General features: G+C 41.7%; 1 protein-coding gene across 1 annotated transcript; it reads left to right on the top strand.

Annotated features, from left to right (window-relative positions):
* Window positions 1-8,047: 8,047 nt before the first annotated feature.
* API5 (apoptosis inhibitor 5) lies at window positions 8,048-24,378 on the top strand. The gene is made up of 14 exons (XM_063332658.1): window positions 8,048-8,241; window positions 11,741-11,902; window positions 12,873-12,966; window positions 14,001-14,066; window positions 14,436-14,587; window positions 15,926-16,132; window positions 16,640-16,744; window positions 17,436-17,525; window positions 18,120-18,301; window positions 18,518-18,611; window positions 19,126-19,182; window positions 20,085-20,161; window positions 20,527-20,663; window positions 22,220-24,378. Exons 1-14 carry the CDS (start codon window positions 8,173-8,175, stop codon window positions 22,297-22,299), a joined length of 1,572 nt encoding a protein of 523 aa, XP_063188728.1. The 5' UTR covers window positions 8,048-8,172; the 3' UTR covers window positions 22,300-24,378.
* Window positions 24,379-25,360: the final 982 nt, after the last annotated feature.

Raw genomic sequence — 25,360 nt, 5'->3', positions numbered from 1 at the left:
AGTATTTCATCCAAGTGGCAAGGACCTTTTATTATTAAGTGCTACTTTGAACATATATTCCAAGTATTCCAGGTATTCCACCCCCACTGCTGGGATTTTTCTGAAGGACCTCTGGAGAACATTGTCAAAACCAGCTAAAACCAAAACCCCCAGATCTTCATGATTCTTCTCTCTCTTTTGTCACCGTCTAGCTCCTTCTGCATAGCCGGTGTCATTTTCACACTCTTATCAGCCAGCATAGATGAAAACACTGCTCCATGCCATCGCAAATGCCACCGCAGATAAACAAAAGCTGTGGAGAAGTTTTCACAGCTCGCTGCCATGTGGCTTTAGCACTGCCAATCTGCCGCTGTGCTGTGGAGCCGCTCTCTCGGTTTTGGAAGCAGTGGCAACAGCTGTCTCACCAGCAGCAGCCTCAGGAGCCCTGGAAGGCACGGGACACCAGGATGCTCAGTGTGGGAGCTGGGTCAGCATCCATGGCTGAAATGCTGGTTCTGAATTTATCAAGCAAGAGGCAAGTGGTGGGGAAGGTCCTGGGACAACCATCAGCATCTGCTGAGTTCCCGGGTAAGACAGACCAAATTTTTGGATGTTTGGGCAGGGTTCAGCTCAAATTCACTGCTGCCTGCCCAAGCACCAGAGCTCCTGTGGGTAAGCTTGCCGTCCTTGTTTGCCCCGGCTCAGTGTGGTGCAGACAGATCGGACACAGGTGGGCAGTGGCATTAAAAAGGTAGTATCAACAGATGTTCAGAGCTTGTTGAGGGCTTTGTAAACACATGGTTGGGCACCTGAAAAAAGAAATGTTGGAGGTCTATCCTCTCTTTCTCCTGCACAAGGTGTCAGAGGCTGTTAGTAGAAATGGGTCCCATTGCCTGGGGCTGCAACACCTGGATGAGCACAATGGCAGACTTACTGATATGAATGCAGATGGTCTAGAAACAGTCCTGACTCTGATAACGCCAGGGACTCTCAAACTCATATTCAAGAGAACTGCTGATTTGTTCCTGTCACCGTAAAAAACATTAATGTTGTTGTATTCTCCCTGTAATCCTGGAGAGACTTCTCACCCTTTATGTGTGATTAAATCTTTTATTTGATAACATGCATGCTAGAAAAAAAGTTGTTTAATTATTTGTAGCTAAAGAATAACATTACAAAGCAACCGAGTGTCAAAAGGGGGAATGTTGCTGCCTTGTAGTAAATGAAAATGCTGTGGAGCACATGTGACTGTGTTGCTTACTTTCTGTAATATTCCATTAATATTGCTATGAATTTTAAGACTTCAACAAGGTATTGAAAGCGAATACTTCATGGATGGTAGCACAAATATTTTATGCAGTTATTTGAAATATTTCACAAAACATTAGATGAGTATTTTGTATGGTCTGATTTGTGTGACTCCAAAGTTACATCTTATTCAAGTTGTGGAAATACTTCCTTGGAATGGCAGGGAATATTTCATTAAATATACCATGAATATTCATATGAAATTGCATTAAAAGTTTCATGTCTAGCCATACTCCGACGTTTGGAAAGTATGTTTTATGGAACTTTCCTTTTGAAAGTTTCCTAAAAATATTACTACCACTTTTCAATTATGCTCATGTTTAATTCAAACCATTTTTGAAAACAGTAACTTTCTTTTTTAATGGTTGTGTAGAAGTGAAAGGGGTTTTTGACAAGTATGAAAAGCAAACCCAGTCATTCCTTTAGTGACAGGGGCTAGAATGACAGGACAGAAAATCCCATCATGAATCACAGTAGTTATTGGCACTGATGTATAATCACATGAATACCAACGATTAAAAGAACGACAAGTACAGAAAGGGGTTCCCTCCTTGGCAGTCATAAGGGAGCTCGTACTTCAGCATTGCAAGCACACTATCACTTCCTCTCTAGCCCTTGTACCTGGGTGACCAAGACCTCTTCCTTGTCGCTATGCCAGTCAGTCCTAGAGCTCCCAGTGTTTCATTGCCCTTCCAGCGGGTTTCCCATAAACTGTTGCAACTTCCATATCCTTACTCTTCAACCTCCCCTTGACCATTTCATTACAACTTTCTAAACATCCTCCTCCCAATCTGCCTTCCAAGGCCCTCTGAACCTCCTCCTTGCCCAGAGTCTAGAAACTGGCTGAAAGTAAACAGTGGGTGCTGCTGGGCTACTGCAGTCATGCTCCAGCACACTGACCCTGAACTGGCAGCACGGAAATGCAAATGCCTGGAGTCAGAATTCAGAGACGAAACCTGCCTGAATGAGCCCAGAGAAGCAGCACGCTCAAGTTTAAATGTCCCAGGAGGTAGGAGAGATCACGGCATGGCAAGTCGATGATGACCATGCTAGTAGGGAGGCACGATGCATCTGAAGTTCAGCCTGTAGAAAATTAACATCCTAATCATTTTATATCTTTTCAAAAGGAAAATGGTGTACTCGTTATCTGTACCATTAATGTGCTTTAACCAGCAGTGTATACATGTGGAGGTCTTCAACAAAAGTAGAATAAACTCAGTATAGACCAGTCATCTGTCCCCCTTCCATAAACGCTCTTTGAGCTGAACAACTTGTAGATGTTACACCAATTTTTAAGCCTTTTTTGCCAAATATGATATTTCACAGTCATATTTTTCTACCCTTCGAGATCTTTCCTCTCTATTACTGCTGCATGAACGTTCCACACGAACAAGAGAATCAAATTGACTCTGGCAAGGGCTGAGTTTTCAATCTTTATACAACCTTGCCTGTGTGGAAAGACACAACATTCTGGGCTCCAAATAATAGTGCCAATTAACTACAGTTAACATGCAAGGCACAAATGCTTTGTCAGGGCTGTGGCAGCTTCTGAACTACGGAACAGAGTGAGCATTACTAACAGGCTCACAAATCATTTAAAAGGACACTCTAAGATTTCTACACACCGTAGCAGAGTAAGCAATATCACAGAATCACACAGAATCACAGAATGGTGTTGGGGTTGGAAGGGACCTCTGGAGATCATCTGGTCCAACCCCCCTGCCAGAGCAGGGTCACCCAGAGCAGGTTGCACAGGAACGCGTCCAGGCGGGTTTTGAAAATCCCAGAGATGGAGACTCCACCACCTCTCTGGGCAGCCTGTGCCAGTGCTCTGCCACCCTCAGAGTAAAGAAGTGCCTCCTCCTGTTGAGATGCTCAAGTTTGTGCCTGTTACCTCTTATCCTGTCACTGGGCACCACTAATGGGCTGTAATTTCCTAATACTGCCCAATTCAAGATATGAGCTTAAACCAAGCTGCTGAAAGCAAACCCTCTCAAACTCTGAGATGAAATTTCACTGTGGATGCTTATAAGGAATCAATGGAAGTATGGCTGGGAGATTTTTTCTTTAGATATTCCAAACATCCTGGTATGGTCCAGTCATAATAGCTATTTCTACCCCCAAATATGATGGGTACAATCAGACTGCTATTACACGTACAAAGGCAGCAACCTAGAAAAAAAGCAAAAAAAAATTAAAAAAAAAAAAAAACACTTTATTTCTCCAATCTCATTTTCCAGCTGAATTTGGAGATGTTACTTGGAAGAGCCTAGGTGTAACGTTTTTTCAGACAGCAATGCGACGCAGTTCCCAATGCTGCGCAGAAATCATTTAATAACGTCTCGGCATTGCTCCGTTTATGGGAGCAGACACCACTTGATGAGACACGCTCCCCTCTCTGCAGAGCGGGAACTTGGCAGGGCCGGCGGCAACCGCGGCGGGAGCGCCCGGCCGCATCCGCGGGGACAGAGCGCCGCCTGCTGCCGCTAAGGCCGCGGGCCTGGGCTAAGGGGCCTGCGCTGCGGATGCTGCGCTGTGGGGGCCTGGGATGCAGGTGTTACACTGGGCTGCCGGGCCTGGGCTGCGGGACTATGTGGGGCCTGGACTGCGGGGCCTGGGCTGCGGGGCCTGGGATGTGGGCCGGTGCTGTGGGCTTGGGCTGTGGAGCCTTGGATAAGGGTCCTGGGCTGCTGAGCTGGGGCTGGGCACCTGTGCTGTGGGGCCTGGGCTGTGGGTGCTAAGCTGCAGGTCTGGGATGCGGGGCCTGCACTGCAGGCCTGGGCAGGGGGGCCTTGGCTAAGGGTCCTGGGCTGGGGTGCCTGCGCTGTGGGGCCAGGGCTGCGGGGCCTGGGATGCGGGTCTGGGCTGCGGGGCCTGGGATGCAGGGCCTGGAATGCAGGCCTGCACTGTGGGGCCTTGTCTAAGGGTCCTGGGCTGCTGGGCCTGGGCTAGGGCAGTTGTGCCCTGGGGCCTGGGCTGCGGGTGCTACACTGCAGGTCTGGGATGTGGGGCCTGCGCTGCAGACCTGGGCAGGGGGGCCTTGGCTAAGGGTCCTGGGCTGGGGCGCCTGCGCTGTGGGGCCTGGGCTGCGGGGCCTGCACTGTGGGACTTGGGCTGCGGGGCCTGCACTGTGGGGCCTGGGATGCGGGTGCTATGCTGTGGGGCCTGGGATGGGGAGCCTGGGCTGCACAGCCTTGGCTAAGGGTCCTGGGCTGCTGGGCCTGAGCTGGGGCACCTGTGCTGTGGGGCCTGGGCTGTGGGTGCTACGGTGCGGGCCTGGGCTGCGGGGCCTGCACTGTGGGGCCTGGGCTGCAGGACCTATGCTGCAGGGCCTTGGCTAAGGGTCCTGGGCTGGGGCACCAGCGCTGTGGGGCCTGGGCTGCGGGTCGGGACTGCCGGGCCTGGGCTGCAGGACCTGGGCTGCAGGACCTGGGCTGCTTGTCCTCGCACCAGGCTCAGGAGCTGCCGTTCCTCTGGCAAAAATAAGTGGGCAGTCTTGCCAGGGAGAAATTTTGAAAAGAAAATCAGATTACGCTAGAAGGAATCTTGGGGAAATCTCTGCATGGCTGAAGACAGCAGTTAGACACTTCTAACCATACTTTTAATGTGGGCCAATAAAAGGCTTTAAAAGGTTTTACATCTCTGAACATTTTTATGCGTTCACTGTATTCCCTCATGGAACACCTTTTCTTGAGAAATACTAAGAATTTTTTAAGATGGATGGGGGATAATTGCTGTATCCTATCATTTGTAAAACCGAGCTGTATTAGTGATTCAAGCCCAATTCTACAGAGTGAGAAACAGAAAATTAGAAGAATTCAGGACTGATTGCACACCTGGTATAAACTGACAAATGGACTAAATTTCAGACACTTTAATAACCACTGGGGATCTCGTCCACGGAAACCTTCCAGGTTCAGTACCTGCGGATTCATGTGATTAAACCACTGTTCCAATGTGAAACTTTGATTAAGCGTGCCTTGTCCTTCTGTCATGGTCACAACAGAAGTCTGTTATTGCCCCTGTCTATGGCTTTGCCTGAAGTCTGTCGACCACAGACCAGGGCAGTTGTGGGACCAGAATGATTTTTTCCTCTGAGGAGAAAAGCAAATTTCAGTGATTTTACAAGTAAACTATTTTTCCTCTGGAGAATCTGCTGAAAATTGTGCGGAGATCTGCAGTGATTCCAGTGTACCTGGATTAGTGGGCAGGGCACAGGAATGGAAGTCAAATTTATAATGATAAGACTTTGTTATCAAAAGAGTCCGTAACTTATCATAGGGTGCTTATCCACTGGCATGAGGAGACTGAAAAGAAAGAAGAGTGGAAAATCCCGACTGATGGCCAGATTAATCATGTTCCATGAAACTAGGAGGCTTGCACTGCAGAGTCTAAAAAACCTATGTTGCCATCCTCAAACGTGCATTTCAAGCTTTTGAGTTTCTAAAGATACATTTCCAGCTTTAGCATATCTCAACTTTAACAGGCCGGGAGGTCCCTAACTTTGAAAAATTTCAAACAACGTCTCCTGGACTTGTAACACGGTCAGCTCTTCATTCATGTTCCTTCTACATTAATGCTAAAGACTAACGGTGACTAATTTTAAACAGGTTCACTATAAAAAATATTTCATATATGAGTAAGGTAAAAACTAGAGACTGGAAAATGGAAATTGCTGTAAGGAGAGTAAAAACAGAGATAAGAATGATGTAAAGCAATAAGGAAACAGGTGAGAGAAAACCAAGAGATATGGAAGAAGAACAAAGTATTATGATACAATATCTATTACAATACAATATATATAAATGCGATTAAACTATTACATATACACTTAGATATAACAATCTCCCTGTAACATAATTAACCTCCTTGTAGTGCAGCCAGAGGCCAACAGCGGAGTTCCCCTTCCTTTTCCATCACTCTCTGGTACCTCAGTCGCCTGTTCGGCTCCACCGCTGAGTGCCAGTCCTTCCTGGAAGCCACACGGCCCTCCACTCCCGCTTTCATTCATGCCTACTTCTCCGTTTTTTTCCTCCACTTTTTTTTCTCCACAGCTCTCATACAGTAACGTATAAATGCTACATATTTATCTGATTATCAATGTTTGCTATAGAATGTAATCACAGTTTAATAACATGCTGTTGAGGAAACAAGAAAAGCAGATAACGAGGCACCTGCATCTATGTAAACATTACTGGGGGTGTAAAAAGCAATTAAATGGGAGGTTCATCTTTCCTCCTTCCTGGCCAAGTTGTAAAAGCTTGCCGTGGCAGTGCTGATAAAAGTGATTATAAAGCGTTTTTAAAATCTGCATTCAGAGGAGATGCTGCCTGGAGGATGTTGGAGGGCAAGAGATTGACATCTCTTAATATCTGCCAGGCTGCCTGAGGAAGCCGCTCCTTCCTAGAAAATGAAAGGTTGAGGTAAGCTAATCATGCATGTAGCTCTGTGGATGCATTAAAAATATGTTTCTCTCGTGTTAGGTTTTGTTCCCATTACTAAGATTAGCCAGCATATTCTTTTAAACAGATTACTTTGGGTAAATGCGGTGGTCGGAAGCACACCAAGGTTCTGAATCTGAGAGCAGCCACGAGCCTCCGCGCCCTCAGATCCTGTCTGAGCACGCAAGAACCACACAAATCCACCTGGTAATGGCACCGGGACACAATTCAAAGAGGGGGAGAAAGGTGTGTGACTGCCACATCACTGCCACCGATGTGGTCACTGCTGCCACTTGCCGAAACGCTGCGAGAGCAGAGGAACAAGGAAAGGAAGGGAAGTGATTGATGCCGCTGTGCATCCCGTCTGCCTGCACGGGCTCTGGAGAGAGACCGGGGCTTCAAATGCCTCCGAAAGCGCCCTTCATCCTGCTGGAAAATATATGAGGGAGAAGTCCAGTGTTTCGCTTAGCTCGGCCTCAGGCTGACGTGAGGGGAATCCTCTTTCATCTTAAGCGCCTGTGAAATCAGCAGGATGCTAAAGCATCTTGAGAAGAGGGGAAGACAAGGCTACAGCCTTTTTAACTTTTGCCACAATTTCTATTTAGGTCATTTGAGAATCCTGTGTGCGTGCTGCCTCCATTGACATTAGTTGCAGATATTTTGGTTTCTATACGCTGGAATTAGCGGGCATTTTCCTCTGCAGGAAAAGGTGAAAGTCACCAAATCACAGGAAACCATCTCCTTACACCAGGAGATCCATGTGTCACAGGCACTTCCCATATGTTTTTTTGTAGGATTTGCATACAAGAGACAAAAAGGGATACAGAAACAAGTAGCTGGGGGAAGAGAGCACTCGGGGAAATAATGAGGAGTGTGAAGAAAAGCCCACAGGGAAAAAAAAAAAAAGAAAAGGAAGGTTGCATAAGGAAAAGGACATGGCACATCCCTGAGCAAACGCACACATCCCGTTCCGCTCCCCTGACAGCAGGGAAAGCCGCTGGGTGCCGTGAGTCAAGACTGAGAGCCAGGAGGACAAAAACCACCTAATTTTGAAACGTTTTTAACTGCAGGCGTTTGTGAGGCTCCGTTATGTTTTGCGCCCCGGTTACGAAAAGCCCAGACGCGAGCCCGCACGCAGGAGCCGGGACACTCCTGTTTATATTGAGCTGTCGTTTAATATAACATCACCTAAACTCCATCGGTACACAACACATTGCGGGGGGGGAAGCGCGGTCTCCCTCCCCCGCCTTTACCGCGTCCCGGCAGCTCCACCGCCAGCCGCCTGGGGGCGCTGCGCAGGCGCCAGTAAAGGGCCGCTCTAGGGCTTCCGCGTCGTTGGTGCTGACGGCGGCGGCTTGAGCGGTAACGGCGGCCTGAACGGCGGCGGCGTCGTCATTGGCGGCTTCGGTTGCAGCGGCGGCTTCTGCCCCTTCTCCGCCGCACCATGCCCACCGTGGAGGAGCTCTACCGCAACTATGGGATCCTGGCGGACGCCACCGAGACGGCGGGCCAGGTGCGGCGTGGCTGCGGCCTGCGAGGCCTCGCTAGGCCTCGGACTCGAGTAGCGCCGCTGCGGGGAGTTCCGGACTGGAAGGGCTGAGGCGGCGGCGGCGGCGGCGGGGGGGGGTCGGTGGGCGAGCGGGGTGGCGTGCCTCCGGAGGGGGTGCTTGCCCTGGCGGACAACCGCCTAACCTCCGGGGCTGTTCTCAGTGTAGGTTTCCTCACGACCCGGGGCGCGGGGCGGGTAGAGATGAGCTTCGCGCCTGCGGTTCTGCAAGGACGGTAGCAGCTCTAGTCGCTTTTGTAGCATCCTCCTCCTTCCCTCCTGTCGGGACAGGAGCTCTCCTTTTAAATGTGGCGTCGCGGATACTAACTAGTCATTAGCTAGAGTCAAATTGCCGTTTGCGTGGGGACGGGGAGATTCGCCTGGTGAGTTCAGGCCTTGAAGACATCGGTGGTCATCCAGATCTGATACAGTTCCAGAGAGCTTCTAGCAGGCTTTCTTGCTAAAAGGCTTGTTGGAGGAAGGTGAAGTCTGTTATGGTTTGAGAACTGCTTATAGGCTTTTTTTTTTTTTTTTCCTTAAGGCAAGAATGGAAGGTCAGTCCTCACAGCTAAAGGAGATTTTTACCTGTAAAATCCTGGCAAGATCTGCCGTTTATTTATACCGTTACTGAATTAGTTGAAAAAAGAGTATGGCTTAATATATTGCCGGTAAAAAATATTATGGTTAGTTAAAGCTAGTTTTTTGAATTGCATGAGGCTCTCATGTTAGTACTACATGGCTACCTGAAAAAGTAGCAGATATTTTTTTTTTTTTTTGGTCATAACATATGTAAGTAGTTGCACATACCTGTCAGTGGATTTTAAACGAGATATTACTGTGCAAGGTCATTTGGAAAGTTCTTTAAGGGAACAAATAATATGGTCATTGTTTAGTTTTTATTTTTTTTAATTCAAGTCTGTTCAGTTTGCTTGTGTAATTATGCCCTAGTGCAACAAAGCACCATTGCAGGCAGTCCAACAAAAACATCATCTCAGAGTCAAGCAAAAAATGCAACTAAAGTGTTGGGAACTATGTGGAGAGATGCAGAATAAAACAGATGCTATTACTGTCCCATCTTACAAATACATAGTCCATGATGACTTTGACTATTGTGAGTTGCTTTTGTAAGATAGGAATGGCCATCTTAGGTAGAACAAACTCCAGCGTAGTTAAGAAGTGCAGCCTGTGAGGGTGAGTATGGAATGATGATTCCTGATACACTGTCACAGCTTTGCAGATACAGCTGTGGGCTTTCAGAGCCAGAGGTAATGTCTTTGTAATTAGTATATCTTGCTAGATTGTTCTTCAGCGAACTTTTCTGATGCTTTTTTTAACTTGTTATATTTCTGGCATGCAGATGTTCTGTGGCAAGATGTTCCATTAATTCATTAACCTTTGTGAAGGCGTTATCTCCTTTGAACTTGTCATTTCATAATCTTATTTGATGTCTCCAATTTTTGTATTCTGAAAGCCATGAGTAATTGTTCCTTATTCATCCGCTTTATCTCACTTATTGCTTTATTATCTCTTAACAACCTCATGAACGTGATCTCTGACTACATAGTCTCCCTATCTCAAAGGAAGAAACTTTGAACATGAGGAGAAGAGCAAGGGGATAACCAGAAGTAGGACACTAAGGGGAGTAATTTAAAAAACCATAATCATTCAGCTTGTAAAAGAGTGTTTCAGCTGAGAAGGGGGCTCACGTATGATGAGTCTACCTCATGAGTGGCATGAAAGTGAGAACTTGAAAAAAACTATTAGGAAGCAGGCTTAAAATAAAGGGGAAGACAAACTTTTCTCTATAACACATTGTGAAACTTGTCACAGGACATTATAGAGTATGAATGAGTTCAAGAACTAATCTAGAGAAATTAGTGGATGATTAGTCAATTGACAGTTATTAAAAATAAAGGTCTGGATTCTTTCTCTGGCTTAGGACATTCCTTTGTTACAGACTGGGAGGAAACGTGCAAAACTAAAGGATCGCACTGCTTCTCCAGTTGCCTGCTTTTCTTTTGAGCATTCAGTGCTGCCAGGTACAGGGTAAAACAAACTTCTGCCTGAACTGTGTTTTGCCTGAATGACAGGAGTAGTTAGCATGCAGTAGTACAAATTCATGGAACACAAACTACTCTATTTCATTGCTGTATGAATGCTTTTTTGGTATGTATTAAGTAATTTGTTCTACAAAAAGTTGTTCTTAATGTGCAGTCTGAGAACCTGTGACTATAATAATGGGTATTTCATCGTTAGTTTGTGATGGCTCATTCCTGCCTTTGCTGTTGAGTCCACTGTGTTGGCACGACTACAGAGGAAACCAGATGGGGATGTGGATCAGCTGAAAAGCAATGATTTTTTTCCCCCTGGTTATTTTTCTTACATATCAGTGTCTCAATCCAGTTCAGAATCTGGCAACAGGGAGACCTGTCAACAAGGTGTGGGGAGTGTTTAAGGAGCGTTGGTGCTGTGTTACAATACAGTTTACTTAGAGGGAATTAATGCAGCGTACTGCTTTGTAAATTAGTATCTCTTTTTGCTATGGGTGAACTTCTGTGTGGAGTAGGGGTGATGATACATGTGGCTGCGGGAAATTTAATGTAAATAAACAGTGTCCTGTGCTGTTGATGTTGCTGTTCTAAGTAGGATAAATTGTCTATAAAACATTCTTTTCACAACCGTGAGGAAAATTAATGATGGAAGGTTCTGATTTCTGCTAGCATCCTAATAGTGCTGACTTTTATTTCGCAAACACATAGCAAACCACAACAAAGACTTTGATTTATTCTAAAGTTTCAGTCCTGTGGGCGCAAAATCAGAAATGCCTGTGTGATTCTAGTTCGAGCAGCTAGAGAATGTTCCACTCTGGTGATTAAGTGTTTATTTCTATATTTTAACTGGAGGTTTCTTTTTTTTTATCTATTCTATGTTAACAGCGCTTTTAAGAACTATGTTTTACCTCAGATTAAGTTAACCGCTTGAATAGGTGCCAAAGATGCTTTAGTGCAGTATGCATTAAAAAATCATTCCTGATCCATTCCAGTGGCACAGTTGTTGGGAGAGGTAACCTCTACTTGAGAGACAATAAACAATCAGACAGAAGGCAGAAACTCCTTCAAAAACTGCCCAAGTTCAGTGAAGGTGATGAAGTAATTCCTTGAGTCTGCATTAATCTAATCACAAGTGGTGTGCAAAAGCTGTTAGCCTCAGGGCTGGCAATTTCAACAGTAAGCACTTGAACAGACGGAGGAACCAGAATAACAGTAAAAAACAGTCAACAGAGGCAAATTTCACTAAATTGGCATGGTTATATTGGTCTAAGAGATAACTTTATTCTTTTGTGTGAAGCTTGTATAATACAGTTTACCTAAATACCTGAAGTGAATGGGAGAGAAAAAAATCCTTTCCTTGGCTTGAGAATATCCCAAGATTTTTCTGTTTATGTACTCCATTTTTTTCCTTTCAGCATAAGGATGCGTACCAGGTGATCTTGGATGGTGTTAAAGGAGGTGCCAAGGAGAAGAGACTTGCAGCCCAGTTTATTCCTAAATTCTTCAAGCATTTTCCTGAGCTAGCTGACTCTGCTATCAATGCCCAGTTGGACCTCTGTGAGGATGAAGATGTTTCTGTAAGAATAAGGACCTTGTAGCAGCAAGTTAATGGGTTGAATTTATATTCTGTTACTCTCTCTTTTTTTTTTTTTTTTTCTTTTATAGGCTATGTCTTTTGGGAGGGGAGTGTTGGTCTTCAGAAAACTTAAGAATACTTAGTTGTATTCCTGCAATAGAAGAATCTATTGTGTGATAGCATGGGAAGATACATCAGTTTTCATTTGTCTCTCTCATTCCCATCACTGATCAAAGGAATAGCTCTGTAGAGAGAAACTTAAGATATGGTTATTTGAGTATCTATTATATTTTTTTCCTTTCAAAAAGACCTTTTTGGTAATTGATGCTAATAAATCCTGCTGAGAGGCAAGAAAACTTTGTTCACACCTGAGAACCATGTGGATGTATTTCTGGATGTATTATTCTTGCAGAAGTCTTGAGATGTTTCATGCTGCTTCTGTGGTGGTGTTAGAAGCTGTACCTGTGAAGCGTCTTTGGATATCAGATCTTAAATCATTTAGGCAAATCATTCAAGGACGTTTGTCAGTGCTGGGAACAAAACCTAGAGGTTATCTCTGCCCTATGCACACCTGGAAAACTGTGCTTCCTATTAGCAAATAGGACTCAATAATAGGACAGATTCCAGCCCTTTGTTTTGTTGATCAGATGAATGATTTTGTGAACAGAGGTGTTGTTTGAATTTGTTTTTTCTCCAGTGCCGCTTAGGTCTAAGAAAAATATATTATTTTCATCATAAATACATAATAATAGTTTCATAGCAAATATGAAGTTTGGACTGCCGTTGAAGTCTGAAACTTGAACATAGATTTCTGAATACGATACTCATATTAAAAGAAGTTGTCATTTTCTCAGATCTGGCTGATTTTTCTGCCAAACTTTGGTAGATGAATTGCCTGATTTTTTTTATTTTTTTTTAATTGCTTTAACTTCTTAATTTTTTTATTTCCCTTATACTAACAATTGTGACAGATCCGGCGACAAGCAATCAAGGAATTGCCTCAGTTTGCTACTGGAGATAATCTTCCTCGGGTAGCAGACATACTGACCCAGCTTCTACAGTCAGGTAAGAGGCTTCGAGAGTTTCCTGGCTGATCTCCTTGTGGCCTACCTAAAAATGTATACAATTTTGTTATGTAAAATATTTTCTGTTGATTCATAGTTTCTTACAAAGTAGTCTGTCACAGTGCTGTTTGTGTCCTGCTTCTGCTCTTCTCCCCCCGCTTCAATATTTACTGTACAGTTATGCTGCTACTTCTGCTGAAAGGTCACTAATTATCCTAATCTAAACTGAAAATCTTTCCTTTTAAATATAACAGATTTTTTTCATTCAATTTCTCTGATAGTATCTGTAGAAAAAGCCGGGGGGGGGGGGGGAGGGCGGGGGGGAGGGGATGAAAGCCCTGTTATGGACTGCAGCAAATTGCCTTCTGAAAAGAGTTACTTGATTTCTAATTCGGGTACTCAGGAAGTTTAAAAATCCTGAAGGCATTTTCTTCCATAAAATGTGGGTTTGGTACAAAATACTTAATTCAGAATTTAATATACAATATGTTGGGGGTTTTTAATGTCAGTAAGTTATACAGTGCTAAATATTAGATGTTCAAATTTGTATTAAAACTGCATCTCTAGGCTTCTCAGAAGAGACTTTTTTTCTTGATACTTGCACTTTTCTCCATTTAGTTCAAGAAGAAAATTTTCTCCCATCTATAGGTACTGTAGACTACTTAAAAGTTTATAATGACTTATTTTACGTTAATTTAGTAAAGGCCAGCTTGTTTATTCAACTGTTCCTTAAAATTACTAGATATATGGATTAATCACTTCCCTTCAAGGTTTCAGTCCTATCAAGTTTGTAATGTTAAAACTTTTGGCAGGGAGGCTGAAGGAGGAAATGGCTTTTTGTTTTTCTTCCAGCTTTCATAGTCATGGTTTTCTACTTCCTCAGTCTAGTAGTCGTTAAAAATACAAGTTATATTGTTTAGAATTAAATGTTGAGGATAGAATACTTTTTGTGTGATGTCAGAAATCTTTCTTTGTTTTTCTGCTCTTATGTTTGCTTTTTAAGGATCTGTATTTCAAGTGTTTTTCTCTCTTCAGATGATTCCGCAGAATTCAATTTGGTGAACAATGCTTTGCTCAGTATATTTAAGATGGATGCTAAAGGTAAATGTCGCATTTTTCTAGAAATCTCTTTTATTAATACTTTGCAGTCTGTAGTAGGATGAGAACAGGACTCAATTTTGTATGTTCTTAGCACAAGGCAAAAGTTAGACACACATACTCATTGATTGATTGGTTTTACAAACAATACTGAACTCTTTGAGAATTGTGGATCTGAATTATACAGACTAATGAAAGAACGTGGATTCTTACGTCAAGCTACGTGAAAATTGCGTTTTCTCTTAAAAGTTAGTATAGCAGTTATTTTAAAATGTGTCATGGAGTCTTACAGGTGGAAATGTCTCTTTGCATAGAAGGTTCAGCTCTTAACTTCTAAAATAATTTGCATTACCTGATTTATTCTCCATTCAGGGACTTTGGGAGGCTTATTCAGTCAAATTCTTCAGGGAGAGGATATTGTGAGAGAGCGAGCCATCAAGTTCCTCTCCACAAAACTGAAAACCCTGCCTGAGGAGGTGATGACAAAGGAGGTAGAAGAGTTCATATTGACTGAATCAAAGAAGGTGAGTGTCCTATTTCTGTATAAACTTAAGTATTATTTGAACCATTCCTTATCACTGGCACTGCTTTGGAGGTCTGTTCGTTTAAACCACATGTAGAGCATTAAGCATTGTACAAATGCGGTCTTCTAGTTATCCTATTCTGCTACAATCCAAACTTGGCAGTATTTTTTTGTGGGAATGTTAGAACAGTGCTAGGCTTCTCTCATCTTCTGAGAGTAACTTTTATTAGAGTCATAGAAACATTCACGTTGGAAAGGGACTTTGGGAGATCACCTCAGTGAATCATGCTCAGCTGAATTGAGATCAGATTTCTCGGTACTTTCTCCAGTTGGGTTTTGAAAACCTCTAAGGGTTTCCTATACTGTCTGGGCAACCAGTCTCAATGTTTAGTTATCCTCAACATGATTTTATCTTTTTTTTCCCTTTATCCAGTTGGAACCTCCTGTTTCAGTTTTGTATCATTGTCTTATTCTCACCCTGTCCACCTCGGTAAAGAACCTGGTTCCTACTCTTGGTGACTTGTTCTTAAGTATCAGAAGATTAGTGCTAGGTTGCCTCACCCCCTTATGAGTTTTTTCCTTTAGGCTGAAAAATACCAGTTTCCTTACGTTCTCCTCACGGGTCATGTTCTCTAGACACTGATCACCCTGTTGAATGGGCTTTTTAAAGCTTATCAGCAACTTCTCTTACAGGAGGGCCCGACACTAGGTGCAGTATTGCAGATTTGGTCTAATGAGGGCATAGCAAAGGAGAATCCTCGATCCCTTTGCTTCCCTCAGTCTACTGACTGTGCTCTTGTCACAGCCCAGGACACTGTTCATCACCCAAGGAATGCTGATGACACTTACGCTGTCCCCCAGAACCCTCAGAGTCTTTTCAGCAGAGCAGTTCCCCCTCCAGTCAGTCCCCAACGTGTGCTGTGCAGGGAAGTTAGTTCATTCCAGGTGCAGGACTTGGTGTTTGTCTTTGAATTTCATGAGATTCCTGTGCATTCCCCAAGCTGAGAAAAATACAAAAATATTAAAACAACCAGTAATGAGTAGATATTCGTTTAGCATTTATTCTGCCTGAGGCATACGATTTTGTTAGATAAGATATTTGTTCTTAAGGTTAGAGTTCAAGAAAAATTATGTTTCCTATGCACAACTTGATGTCAGTTACTTTAATTTGGAGGCACATACAATTATGCTGCGTATTTTCATGTGTTCCTTTAAACTTGTGGTTTTTAATAACTAGAAGCTAAATATTTGCATACTTTACCTTTTCAAATCAAGTAGGTTTGACTTGAAGGTTTGCAAACTATCACCATAGAAATATGTTTTCTGGTGTTCTGTTTAGGTACTGGAAGATGTGACGGGCGAAGAATTTGTTCTGTTCATGAAAATATTGTCTGGATTAAAAAGCTTACAGACAGTAAGTGGGAGGCAACAACTAGTGGAGCTGGTAGCTGAACAAGCTGACCTGGAACAAACATTCAATCCATCTGATCCGGATTGTGTGGACAGACTTCTGCAGTGTACTCGGCAGGCAGTGCCGCTCTTCTCGGTATGTATTTATTTGCTTTGCATGAGGAATATCATGGGAAGTCAACAGTTGTACCTTCTCTTCAGTGTTCTCAGCAATTATTTTAGAAGGACAGCATATCAGTACTTCTCCACCTTCAGCTTCTAATGTATTAAAATGTTGGAAAACATCCTTAAAGCCTCCAAATGCGAAGAGCTTTTGTGTTATTCTCTGCTCTTCAACATTTAAGATGTTACAGTGAATTTTGACAAGATTCTTACGTTAGGTTCATACGTGTATGAGTTTGATTATTTCAAGTCTAGGGCCATGCCATTTCAGCACTTAAAGCCCTATTCTTAGGTTATAGGCAATCTTTTCAGCCTCTGTTGCAGACCCTCTGAGTTTAAGCTACGTGGAAGAGTGTCTGTGTTTTAGGAGTTAGAGGGAAGTTTAATAAAGCTATATAAGGGTGGCAGAGTAATGAGGGAAAAACATTTTATTCAGGCTACTCTTTGAGTTTGAAGGAATTGTGTGTGGTGTTTTTTGCAGAAAAATGTTCATTCCACAAAATTTGTTACTTACTTCTGTGAGCATGTTCTGCCAAACCTCAGTGCTTTGACTACTCCAGTGGAGGGTCTTGATATCCAGTTAGAGGTAAGCAAAAGCTAAAATATCTTTCAAATCATAAAAAATAAGCATCTTGGGCAAAGACAGCTATTTTAAAAATTACAGTCTTCTTTCTTAAGTGGTTTTCAGTTCTTGGCTTGGAAGAAGACTAGCTACACTAGAAAAAAAAAATGTTTGCCATGTTGAGGCATGACTGAGCATTGCCTTTTAAAGCATGTGTCATTTGTCCCAAGCTTTTGAGGCAAGGCTAGCATAAGTAGATCACTGTAATAATTTTTATATTACTGTCAATTTTTTTAAGCACATAGCATTTACTGAAATGATTGTTGCATGGCTTGTGCTAATTTATCCCCCTAAGGGAGTGGCTTAATGTCTGTAATTTTGCTTACGTTAATCAGTGCTGCAGCTTCAGTTAGATCTCTGTGAATCTCACTTTGAAGGTGAGCTGCGCTGCAGATGTGGGAGCTGAAGTTTTGTTCACTTGTTGACTAATTATGCTTGTTGGGATTAGACATGCAAACCTGTGTTTCTGAGGACATGAAAAACAGACTAGGCATGTTCCTCCTCGTATTCTTTCCTGATGTTTGGGAGGGGTTTAATTGTAATAGCTGACCTCTACTGGGCCAGCCATAGCAATGTGATAATCACTTTTAAGTTGAAAGTTAAGTCTTTGTGCTTTTCAGTTAACACACAAAACCCCATCTATCCTTATGTGTAGGTTTTGAAGCTTCTTGCTGAAATGAGTTCATTTTGTGGTGATATGGAAAAGCTTGAATCAAATTTGAAGAAGTTGTTTGATAAATTACTGGTAAGACTAATTCAGTTTTTACTCATGTGAAAAAAAGCACTTTAAAAAAAGTTTTCGTCAAAACAAGTTATTTTTATCTATTAATCTCTTTATCCTTTTTCTGAAGTGGCTATTTCAAAGATAGCTCTGTCTGTGATATAAGGTCAAATATCATTTTGCAATTCAAAGCCTTTGTAGAAATAGAGAGTTGTTACCTGCATAATGCTTTTAATCCAGTAAACTCATGTGGTTTTATTCTTTTTAAATTTTATAGTCATGAGAGACTCATGTTGATCTCATTAAAGGCCGTATCTGCGCTGACAATTTTAAGCAAATTCAGCACTGTTTCAGAAGCATTGGTGGCAGTACATTGTTGGTTCCTGTGGTAGCAGTGCAACCATAATATTTCCTTTGAGTCAGAGGTATCGAGTCATGTAAGTGTAGGCAAACCACCTACACCAGGACTTCATGCAGCAGTTCATCACGTTAGTATAGGGATGGGGGATACTTCTTAGATTGTCAGCATAAATAAACTCTCCAATTCAAAAACTGCAAAAGAACAGTCAGTCTGCATACATGTGTCTCATGCATTAGTTTTTCCTTTCTGTTCCTTAGGAGTATATGCCTCTTCCTCCAGAGGAAGCAGAGAATGGGGAGAATGCTGGCAATGAAGAGCCCAAGTTGCAGTTCAGTTATGTGGAGTGTTTATTGTACAGCTTCCATCAGCTGGGTCGTAAACTCCCAGACTTCCTCACAGCCAAGCTGAATGCAGAGAAATTGAAAGACTTTAAAATCAGGTAATCATTTAGAGGCAAGTGATAGACTTCTGTTAGAAACTGTGAATTATTATTGTCTGGATGCCAAAGAAGCACAAATCAGGTTGATAGAAGACTTATTTCAAGCATTTTTCCTAAGGCGGGGTAGGGGGGCGAGATTTCGGTTTTGCTTTGCTTACGCTTTTATTTTATGGGAATATGTAAAATTTATTAACAGATTGCTTTTAAATTTTTTAGGCTACAGTATTTTGCTCGAGGGTTGCAGGTGTATATTCGACAGCTTCGTCTAGCACTTCAAGGAAAAACAGGAGAAGCCTTGAAAACAGAGGAGGCAAGTATTGTTCAGGAATTCTGATCTTTCTAATTGAGCCTACAGAAGTAACCATGGGCACACATTAGCGGGCTGTAGTCTGTTGTAAGTGTGCGAATAGATTGAGGGAATGAAGGAAATAATACTGCTAACATCTATCACAACTACATCTTACCTGATGGTGCATTTTGCAAGCTAAGATGATCTTTTAGTTTCTACTGTTAGTTACTCTCTGCCTCCAGATGTATTTGGTGTAACTGCTCTGTGTTTTGTTTTGAAGGAGAAATTTTCATATATTGGGGGGAAAAAAATTTAGGGGGAAGTACACTGGAACATTAAAAGCAACTAGTTAGAGTAAAACTGCAAGAAGCCTAAAGATAGTTGTAACAAAAACTCAGAAGTGTGCATGCTGTTACTATTGCTGTAGCAATTCACTAGGAAGAGCAGTCAGTTTAATGTTACGACTTCATCAAATGCAGTTGGCGTAATTAAAAGCTACTAGAATAGGTGTTCAGTAGTGTTTCTTTTTTTACAGAACAAGATTAAAGTGGTTGCCTTGAAAATAACCAATAACATTAATGTTTTAATCAAGGTAAGTCCTCACATTACGAAGGAGTAAATTCACACAGTAGAGTACCCTGCGCAGAAAAAAGGAATAGATTTGAACTAAGCTGTATGGTGTTAAGTTAGTCAGTGTTAGCCAGCTCAGGGTTGCTGCCCTCTTTACTGTTTCTGAGGAGACATAGATCTGCTGTTTATGCAAGGTGCTTAGCTGCTGCTGTTGGGATAGGGTGTTGAGGCCCTTTTTTTGCCCGCCAGAGAAAAAGACCTTGCTTTAGGGATCTCTGGATTCTGGATGAGCCTTTTTCCTTGTCATTTCCCTTTCCTGCAGTGGCAGGGAGGGGTAAAGAATAGTTTGAAGAGGTGCAAGGAGATGTAAAGGAGGGAGGAGGAATAGCAAGCTGCTATACAAACCTTTTTTCTGCAAAGAGTCTAGGAGAGATGAGCTGCAGAAAATTTCTTCCATCCAGAACCCTTGAAACCATTCTGATTTCTTCTGACCACATTCTTGTCTCTTCCCTCACTTCTCATCTCTCACCCTCAATCACCGTGATAAACCAAAAACTTTGCCCACGGTATCGAGAAGTATATCTTTTACCATCATAGCAGGGATACCAAATGTCTCCCTGCAGGAGCCATTGTAGTTCATTATAAGATGCTTAAAGTGCATAGGGGGAGAGAAAGCATATTACGTCTGTGTAAGACACTATTCTGTTAATATAAATCTCATTTGAATTTCCTAGTATGGGATATGACAGCCAGATAAGGTAGGTAGTTACTGCTGCCTTCTCCCTCTGCCATGGGACTTAAAAAAAGATTTAAGACTGCTGGAAAGTAACTGTTACTCTGGAGTCTCAATAAGTAGCTAAAATTTTGAAGTGCAATTGACATGAATTTAACTGTAGAATAAGCTGTCCGATTTTGCCTCCATAGGATCTCTTCCACATTCCTCCTTCTTACAAAAGTACAGTTACGCTGTCCTGGAAACCAGTACAGAAGGCAGATGCAAGGTAAGAGGTTTTCATAAAAAAAAAAAAAAAAAAAGAAAATAGCGGTATTAAGTTTTGCTGTTTTACAAAATAAAGATCCCAAGCTGTGTATATATAAAATATGTATTATAGCTACATGTTTCACAACCAAAAATAACACCCATCCTGGAAGGAATTAAGGCTGTGGAGTGACAATCTTAGTCTTGCTTTAGGGATACAATAGGCTGAATCAACTGGAGACGAGCTTACGTCCTGTTTTGAAGTATTATTCAGGGCATCTTCATTAGCTGCTGCTAGCTTCCAGTGGTTAATCTTAAGGCTGAACTGCTATTTCTGTACTTGTCACCACAGGGATGTAATGATCTGTTTTTGTTTTCTTCTGCCAGTCAAAAAAGAGCAAGTGAAGATACAACCTCAAGTTCACCCCCAAAGAAGGCTTCGGCAGGACCAAAAAGGGATGCCAGGCAAATATATAACCCTCCCAGTGGAAAATACAGCAGTAATCTGGGTAGTTTTTCTTACGGTAAGTTAGGCAGCTTGGAAAAACTTTGTCTAGTGACGGTTGCGCCTTGGGGCAAGGGGAACAAACAAATTAAGCCAACTTACAATCACATTCTCAGAAGATCAGATCGTGCTGTCACCAATTTTTATGTGCAATGGTCTCTTTGTAGCTGTTGATCTATTACAGTGTTTGAGTGTTACCAGCCTATAAACTATACGTCATTTGCAAGTTAGTTTTAATAGTGTTTTAATACATAGAGTTAGTAATTGAACTACTGTGTTCTCTATTATGACACACAGCACTCACACCCCAAATTTCCCATTGGACAGATCAGTTTCTGCAAGTGGCAGAGCTGGCCACCTCCTGTCACATGACTGGACCTGTGCTGAATTCCTATTACAGCCACTGCTGATGTTGCAGACCTGATCCAGAACTCCTGGGAATTGCCGGGTTCCCTGTGCATACAGACAGTTACGTCCTCATGCTCCCAGTCAGAGCGGTTCTGTCTCTCTGCAACTCATATTTTTGGGTAAAACATGAGAGCAGTTGCGGACTGGATGAATAGGCCCAACAATGGCAGCAACCTATCCTTGTCTTCCCTGTAGGCCCGTTGGTCCTACCTCTGTCAAGTAAACAGCCTGCTATGACAAATTACAGCCATGCCCAAAGGTTGAAAAAATGATACAAAGCACTGTTTTATATATAAAACAAGGACAAAAGATAAAATCTTCTGCAAATTTCTTACTGCAGACTTCAAGTGATACACCTGTGTCTTTTAAGATAAGCTTTTAGTCCTGCGGTTCTGAAAATTAGGAACTTTTAAACCAAAAACATTTTATTGCTTGCAACTGTTTCTTGTTAGTGAGATGCTTAGGCCTTTCATCAGCTTTTGAAGGAGAATTAGAGTTTGATATATTTTCAAACACGTCCAGTGAAACTTTTAACAAAATATTTTGTGGGGTTTTTTTTGCTGTAATCAGATTTGTTCTTAACAAAGGGAAAGGAAGCGTTTTCTACAGTTTGTGTGGTATCTGTCTATGTCTAAGATATTTTTTAATTGGATATAGTTAGGATACCAGCCCAGCAAAAATACTTAAGTATGCTGGTGATAACTTATTGCTAAGGATAAAAAAGGACAGACAGACTGGTGAAGTTGGGTTTTTCTATCATTTTATAAAATCACTAGGAGCAAGTCAGACAAGCACCTCAAGATTGACATGGTGTTACTGGACAGAAGGATAAGCTAGGTAGCCTAATGAAGTTCTCTACAGACCAGTTTTCAGTTCTGTGATAAAGGATTGCCCCAAATATAGTTCTAAATTAATGTGACAGTTACGTATCATAGTATTAGTATGCAGAAAGACTACGTTTAGTGTAGACAGGCTAGTTCTCCTGACCTCCTTTTATGATTGGTAGGGTCCATTGTCCATCAAAGCGTAACTCTGAGATCTTATGGTACATAAGCAGGATTAGCCTCAGGCACTTCAGTCAGACTTCAGTACCTCCAGTGATTGCTATTTAATTTTAATCCGTATCCAGCATAAACTCTGTATGAAAAATTTTGACTTTTATTTCAGAGCAAAGAGGTGGTTTCCGGGGTGGAAGAGGAAGAGGCTGGGGAGGACGTGGTAATCGTAGCCGAGGAAGAATCTACTGAGTAAACCACTAAATCTTCCATGGCCCTGAAGGGCTAAAGAGAAAGTGCTACTCAGCCAGTTTGCTTGGAGTATTGTTTCCTTCAAGGACTGCCTTCCACTAAGACTGACTTAAATGTTCTTTATACCTTTGTATGTATGATCTACTTTTCTAACGGACTACAACTTGTCCATAGTGAAACTACAACTGTATTTTTGGATGCTTACAGTCAGCAGTTTTGGGTTCTTATTTTTGAAGTGTCTTCAGGATTTATTCAAAAATGGAGAAGAGCATAGATGTTTTATCAAAAGCTACATCTTGACAGTTTGTATATTAACCTAAAAATCAGCTACTGCATAACTAAAACTATATAATTGAGTTTATGTATTAAGTAATGGACAGGAAAGGCATGACAACAGAGATAAGTGTCAGATAAGGCTTAGCAGCTGAAGTAGTCCTTTCCTCATCTGTAACCATATTTTGCAATATGTGGAGAAGAGTACCGTTGTTAAATTTGCTTTGATTTACTTTTTAAAATGGAATTGAATGAGATACATGCTGGTTTGTTTTTTTTTCTAGTTTGCAATATGGATGGAAATTTATTTTGCTTATAGCATGAAGTAGTCCTTTTACTTAGAGATGTGGAGAATGTGGTGTTTCTTGGTTTGCACATCTTACTCTTCTCCGTGCATTGTAATGCAAAAGTGATGTTTTGCAAATGAATTTTTAATGTTTAATATGAATATGTGCATATAGCTATGCCATGAAATTTCAGTAAATGAACAGGAAAAACAAAACAATAAATGACTAAAATTATTCCAGGAATGGGTAAAGACTGTTGCAGTGATTAAGCTTTGTAGGCTGGAGCTGGACCATAGCAGTACCTGGCTCTTTTCTATGTTTTGCAGATTTCTGGATTAGTTGGCACTTGAGGGTTGGTTGTTGGATTTTTTTGTTTTGTGATTACTTTTTTTTTTGTGTGTTTTTTTTTTTTTACCAATACAGTTACATTTTAAAATGTATAAATAAAATTGTATTTTGTGTAACATTGAAAAATACCAGCTATGTAGTTCAATTTAAGTGGAAAAGGTAACAATTCCATGCTATTTTTTTCCATAGCAACTTGGGATTCTTATTTACTGGTGTACACCCAGAAAATACAATGTAAGAGCACAATGCTTTTTTTTTTTTATTCTCACTAATCAAAATTTTTACTTCTCAGGTCATTCAACATTGTAAAGGAATTAGCAGATAGTAAAAAGAAGTCGAGACAGAGGAAAAGAATTTTAATAAGTGTTCCAGGGTGTGTTGATGTAAAATAGTTTAGGCTTTAGATGAATGAAGATTATTTCTTATCCTCCTTTTTTCTTTGTCCAGCCATTTGATATCCACGGACACAGACAAATGCCTGACAGTGATGTTTCCCCACCTAGTTCCATTTGTATTTGCTTGTGAATCAGGTGTCTTCATTAACACTTTGATATTTGTCACTACCATCAGAAGGTCAGAATACTGAAACTATGTCAAAGTTAGAGACATTGCCAATGCTAAATTAGAAATCTATTTTTGCTTAACTCTGGAGCAGTAGGCAGACAACTTTGGACATTCCAGGACATGTGAGCTGGCTTTGTATTTCTGATTACATGCCAGCTGCAAAACTCAAAATTTGTCACTAAAACCAACAAACTTGGCGAAGAGCTTTCACGGACAAATTCATGAGATCAAAACATCACTCTGAAAATAGGCACTAGATGGGTAATAAGCTTCCACTGGGGGGAAAAAATAGACATTTTGCACTAGTGGCTATAATTTAAAAATGTAATCTCAAAGCCTAAACATAGCTTGTATTTAGGCTAATAACTAGGTACTAGTAGCTTATTTTCTCACTGAATTTTGAGTGAGTTTTCTTTACGGGACTCCTGTTTTTCAGAGGTGATGTGCAAAGTTCTTGTGGCCTCAGAAGTAGTTAGATTTCCCCACCCACACACAGTTTCATATTTAATTTTAATGCAGTGAGTTCTTGTGGAGACACCTGTTTGCCATGTTGATGAATTGTAAATGTTCCCTTGCGCTTTTGGAATAAATTCATTTTGTAATTTTGTTTGGCTCATTGTTTCCCAGTTACTCTGCAACATTTTGTGTTGGCTTAGTAAAAATGTACTGTGGTACCTTTTTGTTTTAGTGACTTACTCCTTAGATTGCTATAGATGCAGTGAGCCGTTTGCCACTAACAAACATCTAACAAGACTGCATCAACTGTTTCAACTTTTAAGAAACTCAACTTTTAAATGCAAAATTTTGTATAGGAATTTAAATATTCAGCAAAAGTTGCATGTCATACATCTTACTTTGGAATTATTGTGTGTAAAGGATTCATTAATTGTCTTATTCAACCTCCTAGATGTTGACAGTGCAATAAAATTTGTCTTATGATAGAGCAAGAGTGCCTTGGAGCAGCAGCCTGGGGTTTTTTTTTTGTGAAATATCTAATAAGCCTGATGTGAAAACTCTGGCAGCACTATGAACTGTCATACTTGTGGGAATATGTTCTTTGTCCTGAGAGAAACTAATCCCTTGCATTAGTTTAACCACTCTGATGCCATTTGTAAACTTTTTTTCTTGTTTCTACTTAATGGGTTTGAGTTACAGGTAAAAGTTTACTGTTTAACAGGCTCTGGGGACTCCAGCATCCCTGAGAAGCTGAACTCTTGCAGTTTGCTTGCAAACTTGGAAAGGTTGAACAGACCCACGTTTGAATTTGGCAGCTTTTAGATCTCACTGAGGACCGGGAGACAGGTGGCCGCTGCTGGGTTGGTGTTTACCATTAACTGGCACAGGAAAGGAAAAGTTTAGATTTTTCTGTGTCACTGAAAAGCATTAGAAGAAAAAAGGGGTGTTGTGTTTTTCAGAGCTACCTTCAGCCGTCTCCTCGGTGAACTGGCATTAACTGTGGACAGCTGCAGCTACGGTTTGGTTTGATTTGGGCAGAAAGCCGTTTCCTCGAGCTGTCCTGGCAAACGTTTCAGCGCGCTTTAACAAAGGCGTTCCGCGCGGCGCCACCCGCTGCTTGTTGGCGCTTAAAG

Source organism: Chroicocephalus ridibundus, chromosome 4, assembly GCF_963924245.1.
Source record: "Chroicocephalus ridibundus chromosome 4, bChrRid1.1, whole genome shotgun sequence".
Taxonomy (NCBI): Eukaryota; Metazoa; Chordata; class Aves; order Charadriiformes; family Laridae; genus Chroicocephalus; species Chroicocephalus ridibundus.
This window is presented reverse-complemented; position numbering and strand designations above follow the sequence as displayed.